Source organism: Hemiscyllium ocellatum, chromosome 22 (assembly GCF_020745735.1).
Source record: "Hemiscyllium ocellatum isolate sHemOce1 chromosome 22, sHemOce1.pat.X.cur, whole genome shotgun sequence".
Lineage (NCBI taxonomy): Eukaryota > Metazoa > Chordata > Chondrichthyes > Orectolobiformes > Hemiscylliidae > Hemiscyllium > Hemiscyllium ocellatum.
The window spans coordinates 53,262,516-53,286,494 of NC_083422.1; the positions used below are offsets into that span (position 1 = coordinate 53,262,516).

Consider the following 23,979-nt stretch of genomic DNA (forward strand, 5'->3'; position numbering starts at 1 on the left):
CAAAATGAAATGCAGTTGGGGGTTGTGGGAAGGAGTTGAAAAAGAGCAAACACGTTGAATTATTATGTCGTCAGAACTGTGGCTGCATAATAATTACCTACATCAAAAATGTAATTGGACAATAAAGTGCAACCTCCTTTTCAATAGAATTGAAAGAATTTCATTTCTTGTATTTTAGAAGAAAAGATGATCCTCATTGTCGTCTTCAGGCCCTGTGGTTTGCCATACTGTATTTCTGTAGCCTTGTCCAGCCCATATTCAACCATATCTTGTACTCTTCCAATCATGTTCAGTTTTTCTCCTCCTCTTGTTCTGTTAATGATTGCAAAATTTCATCTTCTGTTCAATTCTCTGTCCCTTGCTGCCATTAACCTTTCCCAATACTATCAAAAATCATCTAAAACTTTATTTGTGAATGCCCAGCAGAGCCCTTCTGAACACCAACCTGGGATATTGAGAGTGAATTGTTAGACCTTTCATGAACTTAAGGTTTGCTTAATTTTGCCCCACCTTCTGTGGAACAGCCTAATAGCCAGTGAACACCTCTCTTTGTGGCACAACTGATCTGTCTTGCTGAAAACTGGGCATTCATACTGACTTCCTTCTCTGTACTGTTTTTAAAGACCAATACAGTGCATTTCACTTGTGGTTAGTGCATATAATTTTCTTGCTCATATTCTGTTCAGTCATTCGCTGTTCTAATTGGCTGCATTCAAGGTGTAACATAGACATTTGATCTGAAATAATTGAATGGTATAGTTAGTAATTCATACCAACTATTTTTTTGTGAATCTGATTTGCATTTAGAACTGTAGCCTTCAGGACCAGAGGGCAAATCCTTTCATCATTACACACTAGAAACTCTACGTTGTAGTTTGTTTTAATGAATGCAGTTTAGATTTGGAGGTGGATTCTTTTGAAAGTCTAGATAATTGATCCTGGAGGAAAGGCCTTCTCATTGCAATTCTGCATTTCAACAGATATTAAATTCTGACGTTTTTAATATTTGAACCTAATTTTTGGCAGGTATAGTGTATGTTACAAAAAAAACTGATATTGACTCTTCATAAATCTACCATTCATCTCCTGAAGATGATTTATTATTCCATGTTTGGCTGGGCTTATTGCTGTAAAGGGAAAAATCTGAAATGCTAGGCTCATTAACTTGCATCCAAAACGACACAAATATTTCTGACCAATAGATTGGAGTCCTAACCCTTACCTGGCCAGAAAAGCAGCACAGTTCCAAACTTAGGACCACAAAGAAAGCAGCTGGAAGCTTGGGTTCAACTCTCCTAACTCCTATCCTTAGAATAAAATTGATTTGTTAAAAGATCAGGTTCAACTGTTCTGTTGGCTTTTCAAAGCACATCACAGACTGACTGTCATATCTGCAGCACTGATAATATCAAGTTTTCAGAACTTCATTTTCAGACAGCCTATGCAGTTTGTTTTCTTTAAATGGTTTTCACCTGTATAATCTTCGGTCTCCCCAGTGCCTGTCTGCTGTCTAAAAAGTGCAACTCTAGACTGTGGTAGAACACTCGCCCCTTGCTTGGATGGGTGCAGCTCCAAGAACGCATGGGCTTAACACCATCCAGACAAAGCAGCCCATTTGATTGGCACCAAAACCATCATGTTCAACCTTCGCACCCTCCCCATGGGCATAGAGGCAGAGGGTGCACCATCTACAAGGTGCACAGCAGGATCTCAGTAAGCCAACTTCAAGAGCTCCTTCCAAACTTGCAACCTCCATCACTTAGCAAGGCAAGGGGAGCATCTGCATTAAAGCACCATCATTTGCAAGCTCCCTTTCTGGCCTTGAATTGAATTGCATTTTCTCACTAGGGTTGAAATCCTGCAACTCCCTCCCTCACAGACAGTGGTCTCACCACACCACATGGACTACAGTATTTCAGTAAAGCAACTCACTGACACCCTCCCTGTCAAATGGGGTTGGGCAATAAATGCTGGCCTGGTTGGCAATGTCCACATCCTATGAATGAATAAATAAAAATCATAGTGGCAAGTTAAAAATAAGTGGGAAAATAAATATTTTCCATTGAGAGTTGAAATAATCGATATTAGTCAGAGAACAAGAGTAAAATTGAAGGCAACAGAGAGAGAAGACTGAGAAAACATCAGGGTGCACCGTTGCAAAGTATTTAGTTTTATTTCACATTTATGTGAAATTCCCTTGGGTGTCCACTTTCACCACATGCAAAAATCATTTTGATTTGCTTTTACATTACCACAAGCAGATAACAAGTTGAAAATTAATTTTCTTGCTTTCTTCATTAAGTGCACATATCTGGTACATTCATCCATTGGAATTAATATAGTTTATATGGCAAGATAGTTGATGGATTAGCAGATTTATATACTTTGGAATTTTAATTTTATTAGAAACAGCAGTCTGTCAATTCTACCTTTCAGTGAGATCATGATTGATCTAGATCCTCATTCTCTCTACCCACCTTAGCTCCAAATCCTTTAATGCCAGGGCTGGCTTAGCTAGAAATCTCAAGTAAAATTATTAAGCTGTTATCTACTGTCTTTTTGTGATAGTTTCATACTTCTGCCTCGTGTACATGAAGAGTTTTTCTAACATTGCTCCTGAATGGGGCTCCCACTCTATTTCAGCAAGTCCTCATGACATGCTCATACAAAAGGTGAAGTCACGTGGCATCTGCAGTGAGCTAGTAAAAAGGGTGCAGAACTGGCTTAGTCATAGAAAGCAGAGAAGTGGTGGATGGAATTTTTTCTGTTTGGAGATTTGTGACCAGTGGTCTTCTGCAGGGATCAGTGCAGAAAGCCCTGTTTGTAATATACACAAATTATTTGGATGAAAATGCAGGTGATCTGATTAGTCAGTTTGCAGATGACACACAGACTGGGGGAGCTGCAGCTAGTGAGATTTGCCAGAGGATAGGCAGGAAACCTGGAGGGAGAAATGGCAGATGGAGATTAATCCGGACAAATTTGAGGTGATGTAGTTTAGAAGATTAGTGCAAGAAGGGAGTATACAGTAAATGGCAGAGCCCTTAGTAGCATCAACATACTGAAGGATCTGGATGGACAGGTCCATAATTCCCTGAAACAAGCAAGACTTGCCTTCATTGGTCAGGACAGTGAATATAAGAGTTGGCAAGTCATGTTGCAGTTGTATAGAACTTTAGTTTGGCCACATTTGGAATATCATTTACAGTTCTGGTAGCCACACTACCAAAAGAATGTGAAGCGTTTTGGAGAGGGTGCAGTTTGCCTGGTTTAGATGGTGTTAGCTAAAATGAGAGATTGGACTGACTTAGTTTGTTTCCACTTAACTGTCAAAGGATGAGAGGTGACCTGATAGAAGTTTACAAAATTATGAGAGGCCTGGATAGAATGGACAGTTGAAATCTTTTTCATAGGGTGTAAATGTCAATTGCTGGGGGGGGGGGGGGGGGGGGAGGAGAGGGGGGATCTTAAGTTGAATGGAGCTAAATCGAAAGGAGATGAGAGGTAAGTTTTTTTTTACACACAGGGTGGCAAGTGCCTGGAAAGTGCTGCCAAAGAAGGAGGTCCAGATGGATACAATAGCAACATTAAAGACATATATATATGAATAGGCAGGGATTAGAAGGATATAGACTGCATAAAGACAAAAGATTTTTGTTCAGAAAGGCATCATGTGTTCATGCTGTCTTATTGGCAAGTGGTCTGATTCAGTGCAGTACTATTCTTTGTCCTTGATGACATTTCAACAACCTGTGCTGTAATTGTACACATAAGGATGTAGGGTGCAGCCGGAATTAGACTAAGAAGAAATTAAAAGCTAGCAGTCTCTGATATCAGGGATGCAAGTGTTCCCACTTGAACTCAGCTAACTTATCGATAAACATGTGACACTTGAACCATTGGATCACTGAATATATGGATGCATATGGATTTATTTGAGTCTTTAGAAGGTTCCCTTATGCAGTTTGCCACTTCTGGGCATCCATGTGAAAAATGTCTGCATCAACAACTTCGACAAGTTTAAAAGATAACTTAGATTTTCACCTGTGTATAGGGGTATTAGTCTTTTGGATATTTGCACATATTGAATCAAAAACTTCCGAACCACTCCAAGCAGTGAATTGTTCCTGGAAACTAGCAACTGTTCCAACTTGTAAACACATTCTAGGCCAGAAGCCTCTTGCAAACGTATGACAGCAGTGGCGAATAATATGGAAATGCACAGCAGTTCAGTGAGTGTCTCTAAGGATTGCAGCTTGTATTTTATATTAATCCTTTTGTATTAAAAGGCCACCTAAGGAGCCTCACATGAAAAAAAAATGCAACAAAAGCCGCAGAGAGAGAGAGTCAAAAGCTTGGCCAGAAAGGAAAGTTTTAAGGAGTGTCTGAAAGTATGAATGCAATGGCAGAGGGCTTTGGGGGGATCTTCCAGAGCATAGGATCCAGCAGCCAAAGGAGTGATCAATACTGGTGCAGCAATTAAAATTTGGACCCTGAATGCCACTGTTGGATAAGTGCATATATGTAGAGTGTTATCCAAGTAGTTGGGGGCAAGCCCATGGTGTGATTTGGAAACATACAACAGGTTAGTGTTTAACTGTTGCTATTGTTGGAATCCTTGAACTATTTTTGTTTCAGGTGGTCTTAGATAAAAGAATATTGCCTGGGTTGTCATTCTGTGCATCTCTTTGAATCATGTCTTGAGATCTTTAAGGTTACCGGGAAGCCGGATCATACAGAAAGTCCCATGGTTTTAACACCTTATTCAGAGAGCAGTGCAGCAAATCAGCCTACCCTTAGTATAGTTAGAATCCTTTTTTTTGTTATTTTTATTTGATTATTTTATTAATTTTGAGTTGGAAATGACTGATGGATTTGGGACAGCTTGGGTTAAAAAGAACAGACCAAGCAAGCTTTGTTTGTTTGTGAGGTCAAGCCTGTAAGTTAATTGTGGGCTGAGCCTTGACTATGTCATACAGCATAGAAACAGACCCTTCAGTCCAACCAGTCCATGCTGACCATAGTCCCAAACTAAACTAGTCCCATCTGCCTGTGCTTGGCCCATAACCCTCCAAACATTTCTTATTCATTTAAGTATCCAAATGTCTTTCAAATGTTACTGAACCAACATTCACCACTTTTTCTGGAAGTTCATTTCAGACATGAACCACTCTGTTTAAAATAAAAAAAAATTGCCCTTATGTCTTTTCTGAAATCTTTCTCCTCTCGCCCTAAAACTATGCCCCCTAGTCTTGAAATCCCCCACCCCAGGTAAACGACACCTACTATTTACATTATGTTTTATAAAACTCTGTAAGGTCACCCCTCAACTTCCTATGCGGCAGTGGAAAACGTCCTAGCCTCTCCTTATAATCAAACCCTCCATTCCTGGCAATGTTCTAGTAAATCTCTTCTGAGCCCTCTCCAACCTAATGATATCCTTCCTATAATGGTGACCAGAACTGGACACAGTACTCCAGAAGAGGCCTCATCAATGTCCTATGCAACTTTAACATAACATCCCAACTCCTATGCTCAAAGGCCTGAGCGATGAAGATTAGCATGCTAAATGCCTTCTTAATCATCCTATCTACCTGTGATGCAAACTTCAAAGAATTTCATGCCTGAACCCCACAACAGATGCTGACCCCCTGGGTAAAGCATTGTATTTAAGCAGAATTTGGCAATTAATGAGGTCAGTACTTGGCTGTTTGTTCTAGCGGGTCTGGAGGAGACCCTATATTCAAGCAGTTGGCAACTGTTGAATAATACCTTGCACCTGTGAACAGTACAGATATTTAAGTAATTTGGCCAGCTTTGTTACTTTATTTAATTGTTTGTTTGTCTGCCTGTCTTTTGTGTGAAGGGGGCTAAAAACGAATGTTTTGAGTTTAAAGCCCAGACTTTAATTAGCTTACTGTGCTGTTTAATTTTCTCCTTGCTAATGTTAGTTTGTATTTAATTGTTTTGAGATGCAAAGCCAGTATCTGGAAGTCCATTATTCAAAATGTAGTTATGAACCACGCGAGTGACTATTCGGGGGTCTTTGGTTTAATTTTGTTTCGAAAAGAGGTTGAAAGGCTGCTTTGGTTTGGCATCTGAGTACTGAATTAGTGTGTTAGGTTATGGATTTTAACCTGGTCAAGGAACTCAAAATGTTCAGCCAGAATTATTTTTATTCATTCAGGCAAATGTGGGAATGCTGGCTAGGACAACATTTACTGTCCATTCCTAATTACCCTGAAGAAGGTGATAGTGAGCTGATGCCTTGATTCATGGCAGTCCTTGATGGAAAGTACACACAGAATGCAGTACACAGGAAGGAGTTCCAGGATTTTTCACCTGGTGGTGGTGGTGGACTCGGGAGGAGATCCACCTGCTGTTTAAACTCTGGAAGTGAGCTCTCAATGAATTTGTTTCTCAGCATGAAGATAAAGTCACCATAAATTAGCAGTTTCTCCTCAATAGTGACTTTGTTGAGAAGTGTACACAATTATACAATATTGGTATTATTTAGTTTATTGTTGAGATTAGACTTAAGTCAGCTATGTAATCATACTTGGAGTCTGGTATGGCCAGGACCAATTTAAGGACTGCGTGTTCTTCTCTCTACTCGGTATCTAAACGTGATGTGAGTTTGACCATGTTTTAGTTATTTTTGTGGTGATTATTCTCCTGATAACAATCCACAAGTTACTAGATTTGTTGAATTCAACCTTCAGTGCCTGGGTTGCAAATCCATTATTCTAATCACTAAATTATTGCACCCTCTTTGAGACATGTTAAAACAGATAAACCTCATGATCTGTCCTTCTCAAGCATATTTCCTGCATGTTCATAATACTTAAGTGGCCTTTAAATTACTGAGTATACGAGACTAAAAATAGTCAGTTACTTGGAATTAAATGAACTTCATACTTTTAAGTTAGTGCCAAAGGATACAATAACTATGGTTTGTTTTGTTGCCAGCATTTAAGTATTCCATGATATTTACATGGTAGCAAATTCCCCTTGGTTTAGAATGACCTTTTACATTCCTTATGTACAAGACGAAGAGAGGGATAAAATTAAAGAAATTGGTTTATTAAGCTGTTACCAGAAGGCACTTCAGTGGACGATATTTTCTTTAAGATTATACATGAAAGAGAATTGTCTCTTTGCTGCCCTTTTCACTGCTTTTCCTGAGGTGCAACAATTTCAATTCATACTCATTTTTCTACTGTAATTACTGTAAATATTGTTAAAGGTGTCATGTACTTTGCCTGGAACACTGGTCACCATTCATCACTAATTGCTTTTACACTTGAAACGTGGGTGTTGCTGATTGGCCAGCATTTATTGCCTAACCTTTCTTGCACTTGTGAAGGTAGTGGGGAACTGCCTTCTTCAACTGCTCCAGTACATCTACTATAGGTAGATCTGCAATGCTGTTAGGGAGGTAATTCCAGAATTTTGACCCAACAACAGTGAAGGAATGGCGATGTATTTCCAAGTCAAGATGGTGAGTAGCTTAGAGGGGAACTTGTAGGTGGTGGTGTTCCCATATATCTGCTTCCCTTGTCCTTCTAGATGGAAGTCGCTGTGGCTTGTAGGGTACTACCTAAGGATCGTAAGGTAGAGCCATTTGGGTTTGCCTGATAAACAACAGGGGATACGTGATGAATCTGAGGATCTGCATTTCAGTGCTAAACCAAAATAATCCTGTCTAACTCCTCCTCTGAGTTCTCTTTCCTCACTTGAATAAATATGAAAGTGCAAATGAATTCAACAGGGTGAACTTAATGAGGCTGTACCCAGTGCCAGAGGAAATATAGCAAAAGAAACTTTAGGCTCAAAAGTGGGAGATGCTTGGAGACATTACAGGGATATATATGTGTGTGTGGAATGCTAACAGTTAACTCTGAATTGGTGGTTGAGTTGATTCACAAATGTACTACAAGGGGACATGAAGGTAATCTGGTAAAAGGCAACAACACTAATGTCAGCAAGCACAAATTGTGATTAATACCTGGAATGCCTGGTTGAATACTGGAGGCAAAAGCTTTCAAAGCACTCAAGAGCTTATTAGCTAAAATGATGGAAGGGAGTACAAATTTAAATGCAGGAAGGATACAACTGGGTCAGTTGGTATCTGTTATCAATAATAAGTTCTTACCTTTTGTGGCCTATGTGGATTGTTGACAACTTTACAACTTCATGCAATAATCCTGGTTATACGGTGGAACTTAAGGTTGTCTTGGTCTTCACGTGCCAGTCTGAAGAATCCTCAGTAGTTGCAATAAGCTGCCCATTCACGGCCTTGATTGATGATAAGCTTAACACTCCAGTGTCATGTTAATAGAGACCTGTCCAAGGTCCTGTTCTCCTTTCTAGGGCAATGTTAGAAAAGCCCAGGATAGCACTCAAAGTAGTGCAGAGAATTCTCTTGATAACATGGCCAGCGTGCTTCTGTCAGCCAACTAAACCAAAAATATTCCATTATTTCATTGCTGTTTTCTGGAATACTGCCACACCCAAGACAGCTGCTGCCATCAATGGTTGCTAACTGCAAAGCCATTCATTGCGAAGTGCTTTTGCGTGTTAATAAGGTGCTATATAAATTCAAGTCTGACTTTCTAATCAAGCTGCATTGTATGTTGCAAAGAATTGCACACCATCATGGTGAGGAGTTATAAGTTCAGCATTTAGTTGTGCAAAATTAATTTCTAAATGCCTTGTAATTATGCCATTACTTAAATAATCAGATTCATTGCTGTCACAGTGTATCACTTTGTTATATTTGTGCTAGGAGGAAGATAATCAGATTTGACAATTCCAGCTGTATTGCCATGCATGTGAAGTATCATATCACTCTGTTGCTAATTACTTCTTTTCACATCTCCAAGGCTTATTAGTTGTGATTTCTTTTGTTGAAATCGACTTCCCTTCACTTTTTTTTTGTTTTCTTTTAATCCTGTGAAGTACATTATTGGTTGTTGAGATAGATAACTGGCAGAGTTTTGGTAACCATATACCCAAGCAGTTTCAAATCATCCCCAATGATTCTACCTCTGGGGGTCTTGCTTTGTGGAGAACTATGTTTAAATGTCTGTTTGGCTTGCTATTTATATCTCCCAACATTTCTATCCTTCTCTCCTCTTGTCCACCCCTCACTTCTTGCTAGTACACTTCCGTTGGCTTTGCTATACTTTGACTAACTGTTTTTTCCTTGTTTGTGTTTAGACAGTCAAAATTAATAGTATATGCATGCATATACCCAACCCTGGCTGACTTCCTCTTCCTAACAGAGCTCCATGACTAATTAAACTGCTAAGTTATTTGGCTAGTTTTGTGCAAACTGTGATATATAAAATCATGAGGGGCATAGATATGATGAATACACGGTCTTTTTTTCTCAGATATGGGAATTGAAAACTAGAAGGCACAGGTTTAAGGTGAGAGGGGAAAGATTTAAGGACCTCAGGGGCAACTTCTTCACGCAGAGAGTAGTGCGTATATGAAATTGGCTGCCAGGGAAAGTGGTTAAGGAAGATACAAAAGCAACATTTTAAAAAATTTGGATAGGTAGATGGATGGGGAGGGATATGAACTAAATACGGGCAGTTGGAACTAGCTAAGTAGACACTATGGTCAGCATGGACCAGTTTGAGTCGAAGGGCTTGTTTCCATGCTGTATTACTCTATGACCCTATAAATCAGCAGTTTTTGATTAATTTGACTAAGCTAACAGGCTGCCTCTGCTAAATGAGGCAGTGGAGAGTCTGCCCTTTTTAACTGTATTAATGTCTGTAACTTTTGATGTAATTTTTGATTCTAACATTTATCCCAGTTCTCTTACAAATGATTGTATTCTTCTGTTTTTTTGGTAGGAAGAAAGGATTCGATATCAAATGGGTGGATGACACGCATGCATTAGGCTTGTTTTCAAGTGCAATTGCAGGTATGATTTTTATTTAATTATATTAAACTCATTCCAAAGTTACTTACTTTTCCTCTCCAGCACCAAGCCACTCTTTCGGATTTCATCTGTTAAAATATTGTACATGCAATTAGTGTGATAACATTTTGTTTGACTCTTCCAGTTCCACGTGAGAATCCCAGCTTGAATTCAAGGTAGCAATGCAACATATCCCAGCAATTTTTAAAGATCTTGTGTGGTACCTTCTTAAATATTGCTTCTAAGATCTTCCATTCCTGAGTTGCTTTACCTTGTGTTGTAGGGGTCGAAAGCACAGACATATGCCCCTCAGCTCATTGAATATGGGCTGGTCAAAAACAGCCACCTAACTATTCTAATCCCATTTTTCAACAATTGGCCTATAACCTCATATCTGTTAACATTGCAAGTGTACATATAAATACAACTTAGATGATATGAGGGTTTTTGTCTCTATAAGCCTTACAGGCAGAGAATTCCAGATTTCTGCTACACTCTAGGTAAAACTATATTTCCTCATGTCCCAGCTGTCCTGTTTATGCCATTCATGTAATTGTATACATTTCAATCCTGTCTCCTCTCTTCCAAAGAAAACAGTCCCAGTCTATCTAATCTTTCTCCATAAGTGAAATTCTCTATTTTGTGCAGCATCCTGGTAAATCTACTTTGCACCAACTCCATGCAGTCACATCCCTCCTATAACATGATTACAGTGCTGTAGCTGTGCCCTGAACAATGTTTATACAGTTCCAGCATCTCATCCCTGTTGTTGAACTCTGTGCCTTGGCTGAAAATGGCAGTATTGCACATGCCACCTTAACCGTTTTATCCACCTGTCCTGCTACCTTAAGGAACCAGTGGACATGCACACCAAAATCCTTCTGATTTTCAGTGCTTCCCATGTTTCCACTTGTCTCCTTTGTCCTGCACATGTGCATCACCTTACACTTTTTCAGATTGAATTCCATTTTCTACTATTCAGCCCATCCAAATCCTCTGCAAGTAACAGCAACTTTGTTACTTTTTGGTTTCCATTCCCGCTAAATCATCACCTAACCCTTATTTCTGATAAGGTCCGTTTTCTCATCATCATCTCTCATACCTGTTGTAAGGGGTGAGAAAGGTAGAGAGAGAAAAGAGCCTGCTGCGGGTATGTGTTATGCCAACCCAAGCTTTTGCTGCATTCTAACTCTTAAACTGTCACTGAAAGGGTACTTCAGTTTGTCAAATCCCACATGGACTGAGCAAGAGGGAATTGGAATGAGAGACCAGGTATTGCAGTGGCAAAATATGTCTGAGCTTCTTTGAAGGGTGAAGAAGCAGAGGAACGACTGTTGGTATGAAAGGGAAAAAAATCTTTAAAAAGCACTCCAATGAAGGTGAAATCAAAGTCACACATAAAAGAAGGGTGGAATTATAAATATCTTTGGTCATGGTTTCTCTTCTTGGATTTATTTTTTTTTTAAAGCCACTCACTTTTATCTCATTCTTGAATGACTGTGCATTTGTGTGCATGTTCAGTCTGTGTAATGAAGTGTAAATATAAGTGAAGCTCCCAGGAAGTAAACAAAAAGTATGCCTTTTCTGTATAAATGTCCAATAATTTGGAAACACTGTGAATTTCACAGGTTTTTTTCACTGCATATTAGGAGCACCCATCTGGTACCTATTGATATCTGAAATGAGCCTGATGTTAAAATTAATGTTTCGGTTTCTCATTATCATTTATTTTTTGCTTTTCTTTGTTTACAAGCAACATGTGTAAAGTGACTAAGAAGGCATATTGTTTCTGTTGAAGAATTGTTTAGCCCTTGTCAAGTGAGTGATGTTGATGGAACATGCTTTCCTTTTTCTTGTTCCATCAAAGGTGAATTTGCATTGACGGAGTGCCATAAACAGAACAGCACTTCTTCCTTCAACTGCACTCATTTACTATAAATAGTCGATAAACAACCCACTTACATGCTTGTCAGCCTTATGAATGGCACATCGAAAGCCAAGAATCCAGTTCATTCCCTTCTAGAAACTGGAATGATGGATCTCTAGCCTTGATTAGAGCAGTGGCAAAAAGAAAGTAGATAGAAAAGTGCAATGTACAGAGATACGCTGTTTCAGTCTGAACACTGCTCCCTCAGACTACTCCTATAACGTAAGAAATGTTTCTTGGGACATAAGAACAGAAGTCAGCCCTTGGACCTGTTCCATTTTTCAATCCTATCATGGTTAACCCAAGGTCTAAGCTCTATTCAGCTGCCTTGGTTCCTTGTCCCTTGCTTAACAACATCCATAAATCTCAGTTTTGAAATTTTCAGTTGACATCTAGTTTCAACAGCTTTTTGATGTCTGTGCAAAGAAGTGCTCCTGACCTCGCCCCGAATGGCTTGGTCCTAATTGTTAGATTTATTCTCTTGTTTTGGAAGCTTTTCAGCCCAGCTCTCTCAACTCGACACCACCCCTGCAGCAGTCGTAACTCCTAGTTATTTTAACCATATCAATTAAATAACTCCTATAAAAACTATCCCTTATTCTCAATTCCTCCGCCTCCACCATATCTTCTTCCAGGCGGACGAGTTCCACCACAGAAGACATCAAACGGTCGCCTCCTTCAAAGAAGGCAATTTCCCTTCCCACATAGTCTATGATGCCCTCCGGCTCATCTCGTCCACTTCCAGCACCTCCGCCCTCGAACCCCACCCCTCCAACTGCAAAAACGACAGAATGCACCCCATCAATCTCCGTATACATCATCGTCCGCCGTTTCCGCCACCTACAAACGCATCCCACCACCAGAGATATATTTCCCTCCCCACCCCTATCCACTTTCGGTAAAGACCATTCCCTCCATGTCTCTCTTGTCAGATCCAAGCCACCCCACCAACCCACCCTCCCCTCCTAGTACCTTCCCCTGCCACCGCAGGAATTGCAAAATCTGTGCCTACGCCACTCCCCTCACCTCTGCCCATGGCCCCAAAGGAGCCTTCCACATCCATCAAGGTTTTACCTGCACTTCCACACATGTCATTTACAGCATCCGATTCTCCCAATGCGGTCTCCTCTACAGTGGGGAGACAATGCTTCAGAGTACATCTCCGGGACGCACCAACCAACCCCACTGCCCCATGACTGAACACTTTAACTCCCCCTCCCACTCCGCCAAGGACATGTAGGTCTTGGGCCTCCTCCATTGCCACTCTTTAACCACCCACCGCCTGGAGGAAGAACACCCCATCTTCCACCTTGAGACCCTCCAACTACATAGCATCAATATGGATTTCACCAGTTTCCTCATTTTCCCCTTGCCCCACCTTATCCCAGATCCAATTTTCCAACACAGCACCTCCCTCATGACCCGCCCTACCTGTCCATCTTCCTTCCCTCCCCCATCCGCTCCACCACCCCCTCCAACCAATCACCAGTGCCCCACTTCATCTACCTATCACAGTCTCAGCTACCTTCCCCCAGCCTCACCCCCTTGGCTCACAAGCCTCATTCCTGATGAAGGGCTTTTGCCCGAAACGTCAATTCTTCTCCTCGGATGCTGCCTGCCCTGCTGTACTTTTCCAGCACCATGCTCTCAACTCTGACCTCCAGCATCTGCAGTCCTCACTTTCTTCTACATCACCCGCAGCTCATCACCAATGAAGTAAAGCTTCCTGCGTTTCCCCTGCACCATCAACATCCACCCATATGCTGAAATCCCAGCCCTTAATTTCTCTTCATTTGTACCAATCAGAATTTAACTGATTTCCACACCAGTCATCCTTGTCAGATTGATTTAATTGGAACTGAAGTGAATTGTGATCGTTTCTTTTCTGCAGTACTCATTAAATCAGCGTACAGAAGGAGGAAACTTGGCTTGTGTACAGTTTGCAAAGTCAGGTTTCAGAATCAAATGAGCAGTAAGGTACATTGACTGCGGTCCTTTCTGCAGGGAAGCATTGCTCCAATTTACAATATTATGATTATGAATTTAAGGTAACAGATGGCTGTCAGGGATCTGCAAAACTATATTTCAGTTGGATGGACATAAATTGTGACAATGCTGTGTTTGAGTGCCTCACTAACAGGCGCAGGCTGAAGGTTTTGTCACAGGCATACCTTCACTCCTTCCTCACTGGGTGGCCTGAATAGTAAGTGGAGATGCACTAACCCACTTACTGTCCGAAATCACCTGCATTACAAGACAGTACGATGTAAGAGCAGAATTAAGCCATTCAGCCCATCGAGCCACATAACTTCAATCATGGCTGATAGAAGAATGGGGTTGAAAAACTGTCTTCTCCCCATAATAGTAATACTTCAGCAAAAATGAAAATCTTAACTAGAGACAACAGAAAATACTGGAAATACACAGTGCATCAGCCAGGGAGAGATTTGCCAACATAGCTAGATTCTTAAGCCATCTATAACTCTACAAAACAACTAAACAAACTGGCTTTTTCCCCTCAAAAGAATGTGAGAGGAACAAAGAATCGTACAGTATGAAAGAGGCTCTTCAGCATATTGAGTTGTTTTGCCAATAGTATACTAATACATACATTTGTTGCACTTTCCCGCGCAAGCTTTGGCCTTGAATGTAATGACACTTAAAATGCTCGTACAAGTACTTTTTGAAGGCTGTGTGGCAATTAATTCCAGATGCTCACCACCCTCTGGTGAAAACTATTTTCCTCAAATTCCCTCTTAATCTCTTGCCTGTCGCTTCAAAATTATGCCTCACCTCCCCCTTGTAATAACCCCTCAACTAAGAGGCACAATTGCTTTCCATTCATCCAGTCCATGTGCTTCATTTATCTCATACACTTGTATCAGTTACCCCTAAACCTTCTCTGCTCTGAAGAAACCAACCCGAGCTTAGCCCGTCTCTGTCCATGGCTGAATTTTTTTCCCCTAGTAATATCCTGGTGAGTCTACTTTGTGTTGTCTCCAGTGCAGTCGCATCCTTCCTTTGGGTAGTGACCAAATCTGTACACAGTGCTCCAGCTATGACCTAACCAAGATTCTGTACAGCTTCAACATGCTAACTTACCCTGGGTCACTTGAGCGTTTACCTTTATCAGTTTCCCATGTGAGACTTTATCAAAGACCTTGCTGAAATTATGCCATATCTGAGATTTTTAAAATTATGAATTGTTTTAATAAGATTTACATACACTTTCATTCAATTGCAAGCACTCTTACTAACTCCCATGAGCTTAAATATAAGCTTGTCACAAATCAACGCAGAGAAAAATTCAGGGAAAACTTCTTTACCCAAAGAGTCATGAGTTCTGCAACCGAAAGAAGTAGCTAAAGCCAGTAAGAGAGATTTAAGGAAAGTTGGTTCAACATTTGAGGGAGAAAGAATTGGAAGGATGTGGTGATGGGAAGAGTTGAAGTCGGATGTGAAGAGGCTCGTTTTGAGCACAAACATTGGCACAGACCATTTGGGCTGAATGGCCAGTGTCTGTTCTGTATTATGTGTTGACCCCAATAAACTTAACTCTTGTTAGACTTGGACTGATGTGTTCCAGCACACAATGTCCTCCACTATCCAACAATATCAAGCAGAATATTCCTGTTGCTTACCAGGGAAGTCATGAGCCCCCTTGAATTCTCTAAAAATGCAGTAGGTCTGTTTAGAGTAAAAATTAAAGAGGAAAGAGTCAAGGTAGCACATTTAATTTTTAAGTCTTGAACACAATGTAATAAAAGATTCTCTTTGCTAACACTCTTAGTAAAATTGAATCTGGATCAATGTTCGCGATATGATTTATATATGAGATGTGAAACTTGCAACTGCTTTCTAATTAATGGGACACCAAAGTCTTGAGTGCAGTCTGCAGAATATATTTCTGTCTGAACATTAGTAACTGGAACCATCCGCTCAATGCTCCTCCATTAGCTTCCTGTCCTCACAAATATCACTCCCACACATCCAGCAACTGATGAAACCTCAAGCATTGATTGAAACCATCCACCCTGCACCTCTGTTACCCACTCTGATGACCTGTTCAATCTGTCTGCCTTCCATCTCCTCATCTCAGTGCCTCATGGAGCAACCTTCCTGAACAAAATCTACCAGCAGATGTCCTTTCAGGAAACTGGAAATGCGTGAAGTCAATTGTTTATTTTAATAACCCCGTCTGTTGAATTATTTTGAACTATGTTCAAACCGCCATGGTGAGAGTGGTCCTAGCTAAATGGGTTCAGGACAAGTCAGGGCTCCAGCACATCCAATCTCCAATGCTGGGCTCTCTGTACAAACTATATGCAATTGTAGAAACAAACAAACAATGCTGCAGATTACCAAGCAGTATTCCCTACGGGGAAATGTTACTTGAAGTTGGGTGTTCTCATTCGATAAATAAGCTTCCTCCTAACAGGTAGAACACACAGCATATCTCTTGCCTGAGTAAAGCCTACTTTAGAATTATTCCCTCATCAATCAAAATCAGTTTCATACTTTAACCAAATGTCTGCAGTAACCGATCCAAACTCTGGTTTCCCTACCTTTGGCGCACCCAGTCACAAATTCTGTTTTGACCAAACCACAAATCCACTTTGACTCTAAAAATGTTTTAAAAAGGTCATTTGCATTACAGATCAAGTATCTGGTTCCAACTTTAAACACATCCATTCTTCATGAGCTTGACATATAAAAAATATTTGTACAAGAGATGTGTTTAGATACCAAGCTCTTTGGTAGTTTCCTGTTGCCATCGAACACAAAAGCTCACAAATAGAGTCTGGCAATGTTGGTATTCTTTAACAAGTCAGTCTGTTCTGCAGCAATCATTTTAAAGTGATTACCAGTGGTCCTGAAAAATGATATTAAAATATAGTCATGATAATGAGTTTTGAGAAGATTTGTAGCTCAGTATAAAGTTCTGGATGTAGGTTTGCTTGCTGAGCTGGAAGGTTCATTTTCAGACGTTTCGACATCATACTAGGTAGCATCTTCAGTGAGCTTCCGGATGAAGCGAACAAACCTACATCCATAGTTATGATAATCTAAAATATAATGAATACTTCTGTCCATTACGATTGAGTTTCATGTTACTTGAGTCAAATGTCAAAAATTCTGACACTATTTGACAAGCAACGTTTGGTTCACCCAGTGTCCCAATTAACATTCTCTCTCGACCTAAAAAGATTGAATAATCGTTGATATATCCAGGGAGAACTGACTGCTGGATTTTCCCCACAGGTGCGAATAGTAATTCATTCTGTGAATTACAGAAGCATCGTCATATAGAATGAAAACAGACCCTTCTGTCTAAGTAGTCTACATCCCAAGCTAAATTAGTCCCACTTGCAGTATTTGTCCTATATCCCTCCAAACTTCTCCTATTCACGTATTTATCAAAATGCCTTTTAAATGTTGTAATTGTACCTGCATCCACCACTTCGTCTGGCAGTTCATTCTGCAGAAGAACTGCTGTGTTTTTATGAAAAGAAAATTTGTCTCTCATTTCCTTTTTAGAACTTTTTCTTCTCACCTTAAAAATATGCCCTCTACTTTTGATCACCCCCACCCTATGCAAAAGCCCCTTCCTATTAATCTTATCTATGCTTGTCATGATTTTATAAACCTCCAAGGTCCACTCCTCAACCTCCTACACTGCAGTGAAGAAAGTTCCAGCCTATTTTTATAACTCAAACTCTCTATTCCAAGCAACAACCTGGTGATTTTTTTTTCTGAATCCTCTCCACTTTAATAACCTTCCTATAGAAGAGCGCCCAGAATTGCACACAATACTCCAGAAGAGGCCTCAACAACATCCTGTATAACCTCAAAATGACGTCCCAGTTCCTATGCTCAAAGATCTGAGCAGTGAAGCCGCCTTAACCACTCTGTCTACCTGTGATGCAAACTTCAAAGAATTACGTATCTGAATCCCTCGGTCTCCCTGTTCTACACCACTACCCAGGGCCCTACCATTAATCGTACTGCCCTTTTTTGTTTTACCAAAATACAATACCTTGCATCTATCCAAATTAAACTCCATTTCCTGATACTCAGCCCATTGACTCAATTGATCACAGTCTTTTTGTAAACTTAGAAATCCGCCTTCACTCCACTAAACCAATCTTGGTGTCATCTGCAAACTTACTAACCTTGTTTCTGATGTTCTCATCCAAGTCGTTTATGTAAATGACGAGCAAAAGTGGACCTCGTACCAATCTCTGTAGAACACAGTTGGTCTCAGGCCTCCAGTCTGAAAAACAACCCTCTGTGTCAAGCCAATTTCGTATCCAGTTGGCAAGCTCACCTGGAATCCCATATGGTCTAACTTTACTACTTAATTTACCATGCGGACCCTTTTCAAAGACTTTGCTGAAGTCCTTGTAAACAACATCTATCGTTGTATCCTCATCAATCATTTTGGTTACTTAGAGTCCTGGAGATGTACAGCATGGAAAGAGACCCTTCAGTCTAACTCGGCCATGCTGACCAGATATTCTTGATAAATCTACTCCCATTTGCCCCATATTCCTCTAAACCCTTCCTATTCATATAACTATCCAGATGCCTTTTAAGAATTGTAATTGTATCAACCTCCACTACTTAAACCTATGTCCTGTAGATGTGGAGGCCCCCACTCTAGGGAAATGCCCTGTCTATTTACCCTATCCATGCTTCTCATGATTTTATAAACCTCCAAAAGGTTGACCTATCTGTACAGCTCAAACCCTCCAATCCCAACAACATCCTTGTAGATCTTTTCTGAACCCTTTCAAGTTTCACAAAATCCTTCCTAAAACAGGCAGACCAGAATTGCACATAACTCCAATACTCAATACACTGAACAATAAAGACAAGCATACCAAACGCCGCCTTCACTATCCTGTCCGCCTGTGACTCCACTTTCATGAACCTGTATTCCAAGGCCTTTGTCCAATAACACTCCCCAGGATCTTACCATGAAGTGCCTAAGTCCTGCCCTGATTTGCCTTTCCAAAATGCAACACTTCACATTTATCTAAATCAAACTTCATCTGCACACCTTGGCCCATCTGATGAAGATCCTGTTGTACTCTCTGGTAACCATCTTTGCTGTCTACTGCAGCTCCAATTTTGGTGTCATCTGCAACTCAGTAATCATATCTCATGTGTTCACATCCAAATCATTTATATAAATGACAAGAAGCAGTGGACCCAGCACCGATCCTTATGGCACACCACTGGTCACAGGCTACCAGTCTGAAAAGCAACTCTCGTCCACCATCCTCTGTCTTCTATCTTTGAGCTAGTTATGTATCCAAATGGCTAGATCTCTCTGTATTCCATATGATCTAACCTTGCTAACCGGTCTACCATGAGGAACCTTATTGAACACCTTACTGAAGTCCATATGGATCATGTCCACTGCTCTGCCCTCATCAATCCTCTTTGTTACTACTTCAAAAAACTCAGTCAAGTTAATGAGACATGATTTCCCACACACAAAGCCAAGCTGACTATCCATAATCAATCCTTGCCTTTCCAAATATATGTAAATCCTGTCCCTCAGGATTTCCACCAACAATTTGCCCACTACTGATGTCTGCTCACCGATCTATTGTTTCCTGGCTTTTCCTTACTACCTTTCTTAAATGGCTATCAATGATACAGATACCACGGCCCCAGCAATCACTTTCCTATCTTTCCACAGAGTTGTAGGGTACACCTGATCAGGTCCCGGGGATATATCCACGTTTATGCGTTTTAAACCATTCAACATCACTGCCTCTATTTAGACATTTTCAAGATGTTGCTATTTATTTCCCCACATTCTATATCTTCTGTAACCTTCTCCACAGTAAACACTGATGCAAAATAATCATCAAACCATAAGACATAGGAGTGGAAGTAAGCCATTCAGCCCATCGAGTCCACTCCGCTATTCAGTCATGGCTGATGGGCATTTCAACTCCGCTTACCCATATCCCTTAATTCCTCGAGACATCAAGAATCTATCAATCTCTGCCTTGAAGACATTTAGCGTCCCGGCCTCCACTGCACTCTGCGGCAATGAATTCCACAGACCCACCACTCTCTGGCTGAAGAAATGTCTCCGCATTTCTGTTCTGAATTGACCCCCTCTAATTTTAAGGCTGTGTCCACAGGTCCTAGTCTCCTCGCCTAACGGAAAAAATTTCCTAGCATCCACCCTTTCCAAGCCATGTATTATCTTGTAAGTTTCTATTAAGTCTCCCCTCAATTTTCTAAACTCCAATGAATACAATCCTAGGATCCTCAGCCGTTCCTCATATTTTAGACCAACCATTCCAGGGATCATCTGTGTGAATCTCCGCTGGACAAGTTCCAGTGCCAGTATGTCCTTCCTGAGGTGTGGGGAGCAAAACTGGACACAGTATTCCAAATGGGGCCTCACCAGAGCTTTATAAAGTCTCAGTAGCACAACGGTGCTTTTATATTCCAACCCTCTTGAGATAAGTGACAACATTGCATTCGCTTTCTTAATCACGGACTCAACCTGCACGTTTACCTTTAGAGAATCCTCGACTAGCACTCCCAGATCCCTTTGTACTTTGGCTTTACGAATTTTCTCACCGTTTAGAAAGTAGTCTATGTTTTTATTCTTTTTGCCAAAGTGCAAGACCTCACATTTGCTCACGTTGAATTCCATCAGCAATTTCCTGGACCACTCTCTCAAACTGTCTAGATCCTTCTGTAGCCTCCACACTTCCTCAGTACTACCTGCCTGTCCACCTAACTTCGTATCATCTGCAAGCTTCGCTAGAATGCCCCCAGTCCCTTCATCCAGATCATTAATATATAATGCGAACAGCTGTGGCCCCAACACTGAACCCTGTGGGACACCGCTTGTCACTGGCTGCCGTTCCGAAAAAGAACCTTTTATCCCAACTCTCTGCCCTCTCTCAGACAGCCAATCCTCAATCCATCCCAGTAGCTCACCTCGAACACCATGGGCCCTCACCTTGCTCGACAGCCTCCTGTGTAGCACCTTATCAAAGGCCTTTTGGAAGTCTAGATAGACTACATCCACTGGGTTTCCCTGGTCTAACCTACTTGTCACCTCTTCAAAGAATTCCAATAGGTTTGTCAGGCATGACCTCCCCTTACTAAATCCATGTTGACTTGTTCTAATCAGACTCTGCTTTTCTAAGAATTTAGAAACCTCATCCTTAATGATGGATTCTAGAATTTTACCAACAACCGAGGTTAGGCTAATTGGCCTATAATTTTCCATCTTTTGTCTTGATCCTTTCTTGAACAAGGGGGTTACAACAGCGATCTTCCAATCATCCGGGACTTTCCCTGACTCCAGTGACTCTTGAAAGATCTCAACCAATGCCTCTGCTATTTCCTCAGCCACCTCTCTCAGAACTCTAGGATGTATCCCATTGGGACCAGGAGATTTATCAATTTTAAGACCTTTTAGCTTTTCTAGCACTATCTCTTTTGTAATGGCAACCATACTCAACTCAGCCCCCTGACTCCCTTTAATTATTGGGATATTACTCATGTCTTCCACTGTGAAAACTGACGCAAAGTACTTGTTAAGTTCTCCTGCTATTTCCTTATCTCCCATCACCTAGGCTTCCTGCATCAGTTTGAAGTGGCCCAATGTCTACTTTTGCCTGTCGTTTCTTTCTTATGTATTGAAAGAAACTTTTACTATCATTTCTAATATTACTGGCTAGCCTACCTTCATATTTGATCCTCTCCTTTCTTATTATTCTCTTTGTTATCCTCTGTTTGTTTGTGTAGCCTTCCCAATCTTCTGATTTCCCACTGCTCTTGGCCATTTTATAGGATCTCTCTTTTTCTTTAATACATTTCCTGACTTCCTTTGTCCTGACTTCCTTTATCTAATCCCTACCCGAATAATCTTTCTTTTCTTGGAGATGAACCTCTGTACAGTGTTCTCAATTATACCCACAAACTCCTGCCATTTTTGCTCTACTGTCTTCCCCGCTAGGCTCTGCTTCCAGTCTATTTTTGTCAGTTCCTCTTTCATGCCCTCATAATTACCTTTATTTAACCGTAACACCATTACATCCAATTTTGCCTTCTCTCTTTCAAACTGCAGACTGAACTCTACCATATTATGATCGCTGCTTCCTAAGGGTTTCCTTACTTTAAGATCTTTTGTATTTCCTGTGGCTGCACACATAGACAACCTTGCTGATCTTTAAGGGGCCTTATTCCATCCCTAGTTACTCTTTTGTCCTTAATATATTTATAAAGTTCCTTTGGATTATCCTTAACCCCGTTTGCCAAAGTTATCTCATGCCCCCTTTTTGCCTTCCTGATTTCCCTCTTAAGTATACTCCTACTGCCTTTATACTCTTCTAACGATTCACTCGATCTCTCCTATCTATACCTAACATATGCTTCCTTCTTTTTCTTAACCAAAACCTCAATTTCTCTCGTCATCCAGCATTCCCTACACCTATTAGCCTTGCCCTTCACCCTAACAGGAACTCCCGTTATCTCATTTTTGAAGTCTTCCTATTTTCCAGCTGTCACTTTGCCTGCAAGCATCTGCCCCTAGTCAACTTACGAAAGTTTTTGCCTAATTCCATCAAAATTGACCTTTCTCCAAGTTAGGACTTTAGCTTTTAGATCCTGTCAACCCTTTTCCATCACTATTTTAAGACTAATAGAATTATGATTATTGGTCCCAAAGTGCTCCCCCACTAACATCTCAGTCACCTGCCCTGCGTTATTTCCCAAGAGTAGGTTAAGGTTTGCACCTCTCTAGTCAGTACTTCCAAATACTGAATCAGAAAATTTTCTTGTACACACTTAACAAATTTCTCTCCATCCAAGCATTATGGCAATCCCAGTCTGTTTGGAAAGTTAAAATCCCCTACCATAACCACCCTGTTATTCTTACAGGTAACTGAAATCTCCTTACAAATTTCCCACTGATTGTTGGGGTGATAATAACTACAATTCCAATAAGATGATAATCCCTTTCTTATTTCTCAGTTCCATCCAAATAAATTCCCAGGAATATTCTCCCTAAGTATAGCCGTAATGTTATCCTAATCAAAAACGCTATTCCCCTCCTTTCTTGCCCCTCTTTCTATCCTTCCTATAGAATCTATACCTTGGAACATTAAGCTGCCAGTCCTGTCCATCCCTGAGCCACATCTGTGTAGTTGCTGTGATATCCCAGTCCCATGTTCCCAGCCATGTCCTGAGTTCACCTGCCTTACCTGTTCGGCCTCTTACATTGAAATAAATGCAGTTTAATTTATCTGTCCTACCTCGTTCTCTGCTTTGTTCCTGCCTGGCCTGACTGTTTGACTTGCTCTTTTGTGGAATACCAGTCTCAGACTGATCTCTTTCTTCACTATCTCCCTGGTCCTGCCCCGTCACCTTATTAGTTTAAATCTTCTCAAACAGCACTAGCTGCCCCCTCCTGGAGGTAACCCAATTACCTGACCATATCTGTGATTTTTCTTCCTTCCCACAACTGCCATCCATCTTGCTCTCTTCCTCAAATAAAAACTCAATCAAGTTTGTGAGACATGGTTTCCCTTGCACGAAACCATATTGATTGTTTTGAGAAGTTTTGATGAAGGGATCAGGAGCCATTAGTATTTTTTTTCCCCAGACCTAAAATCACTTTGTATTTTCAATAACACCTTTACATAGGACGAAGAAACCATCAAAGGAGTATATCATAAGTTATTTAAAGCTTACGTTTTAGCAGCACTTTTTACAATCTCAGGATCCTTCAAAGTACTTAACAACTAAAGAAGTACTTATGAAGTACTGCTGTTGTAACAGAGGAATTGGAGTATCCAGTGTGTGTATTGCAAAGTTCCACAAACAGCATGGTAATGACCAGATAACCTCTCATACTCTATTGGTTGGGTGATTTGGTTAGGATGCCAGAGAGACGACTACTCTTTAAAGTTGTGCCAAGGGAACCTTTATGCCTATCTGAGAGAGCAGATGACTTAACAGTTACTTTGTAAAGCATTAGCTTTGACAACTCAAAAGTCTGTTCAGGTCTCATAGTGGGACTTGAGACTGTGACTTTCTGACTCTGTGTACTACCAACTGAGTAATG

The 23,979-nt window shown here is 40.7% G+C and overlaps 1 protein-coding gene across 3 annotated transcripts in view; it reads left to right on the forward strand.

The window, feature by feature from the left end:
- r3hcc1l (R3H domain and coiled-coil containing 1-like) overlaps positions 1-23,979 on the forward strand; it is a 173,654-nt gene that overhangs the window by 116,741 nt on the left and 32,934 nt on the right. For all 3 annotated transcript variants that reach the window (XM_060842224.1, XM_060842223.1, XM_060842225.1), the window contains one exon: positions 9,870-9,940. In XM_060842224.1, the coding sequence (XP_060698207.1) occupies positions 9,870-9,940 (71 nt within the window). The remainder of the gene's footprint in view (positions 1-9,869; positions 9,941-23,979) is intronic.